At 32.3% G+C, this 1,526-nt stretch overlaps 1 protein-coding gene across 1 annotated transcript in view; it reads right to left on the bottom strand.

Annotated features, from left to right (window-relative positions):
* LOC107480765 (receptor-like protein kinase HSL1) overlaps positions 1-168 on the bottom strand; it is a 4,420-nt gene extending 4,252 nt beyond the window's left edge. Inside the window, 1 exon segment of the mRNA XM_052259382.1 lies at positions 1-168. This exon segment is cut by the window's left edge and continues 36 nt beyond it. Coding sequence (XP_052115342.1) covers positions 1-104 — 104 coding nt within the window. The 5' untranslated portion in view covers positions 105-168.
* Positions 169-1,526: the final 1,358 nt, after the last annotated feature.

Genomic DNA, 1,526 nt, shown 5'->3' with positions numbered 1-1,526 from the left:
TCGTCGAGGGTTAGCTTGAATTGTTGGAGGTAGAGGCCTTCTTGGTTGAGGCAGGTCACTGGGGAGAGGAGAATGCAGAGCATGCACACAAGCAGATGAAGCATTGTGGCTTCCTATGGAATCAACACTCTAGAGTCAAGAGTAAGTAATGAGTGTGTGCGCTCAATTTATTGAGAGAGACAAAGTGACTCAGCTAGGTTGCCACCCTTCTATTTTATTTCTTTTTTTATTTTAAATTTTTTAGTATTTGTCCGCTCCTCGTAACCAACTAACCAAGTATCTTTAAAATAGGACACTCCAGTGCATCAATTTGGCATTATCATGTCACTTCCTTAAGAAAATAACAGTATGATTATGCTGCTAAACTTATAAAATGATTCTTTTTTGGGTTAAACATTCCTGACTTGGCCTAAACAAGGTTGGTTTAATTCCAACTCACAAAAGATAGTATACAAGTTAATTTTAAGTATATTTGGCGTTAATTAGTAAATGCATGACTACAAAAATATTATTTATATATTAAAATTAATTATTGCTAGTAACTACGGTTAACAACTAATGCGGTTTTGGATTGGTCAGCAAAGGGTGCAGTATTGGTGTAACTGTGTAAGTGATATAGTTACAACATGCATATTGTGCATATTGTGATGATACGTAGAGGCTAAAATTTCCTCTATTTAGAACCTTCCCTTTTTGCTAGCTTGTAACTTGTTTACTTTTAGATCTCAATCATTGGCCTCGGATTAATTAATAAGTGAATTTTACTGTATCTATAATTTAGTATTTAATTTTTGTTTAATTTATTTTGATGATAAATTTTAAATATTTAAAAATTAAAATAAATTATTAAAATAGTACTAAAAAATTTATATTGCTGACAAAAAAAATTACAAAAAATACTAATAATAAATAAATTTTTAGAATATTTAAAAACATGACAAAAAATTACATATTAAATATATATACTAAAAAAGACTTTAGACATATTTTTATACAAATTTTGTTATTATTATTAAAAAAGTAAAAATTTTTTATTTTTAAAATTTAATAATTTTATGTCAAGTGAATTTCTTCTAGAAAATATTTTAATTATGAACGATCGCATAATTTAAAAAAATAAAAGGAAAAAGCTAGAGATCAAATTTTGCGCTTTTAAATTTTAATATGAAGGTATAGCTGGTGCTAGACGCTGATATGGGGAGGATGGGTGCTCGACATTGGGGTGGTGTCAGAAAAAATAGAACTCGGACCGTACGACTGGAAAGACGCAACTCAGACAGTGTGAGTTCCTACTGCCAAAGCGGACCGTCCGAGTTGTTGCTACCCCACCCACGTGTCGTTGGCCAGGTGCTCCATAGAGATGGTGTCTATTTAACACAACCAATCCCTCTATTGCCTGCGTACCCAGAAATTTCACTTTCCCTTTCTTCTCCAGCCAACTTCGAAGCCTTCATCTTCTTCCTCCCTCAACCATTTCTGCTTCACCTGTTTGAACTCAAAAAACCCAAATGTCAAAGAAATCAAAA

This window comes from Arachis duranensis, chromosome 3 (assembly GCF_000817695.3).
Source record: "Arachis duranensis cultivar V14167 chromosome 3, aradu.V14167.gnm2.J7QH, whole genome shotgun sequence".
Taxonomy (NCBI): Eukaryota; Viridiplantae; Streptophyta; class Magnoliopsida; order Fabales; family Fabaceae; genus Arachis; species Arachis duranensis.
This window is presented reverse-complemented; position numbering and strand designations above follow the sequence as displayed.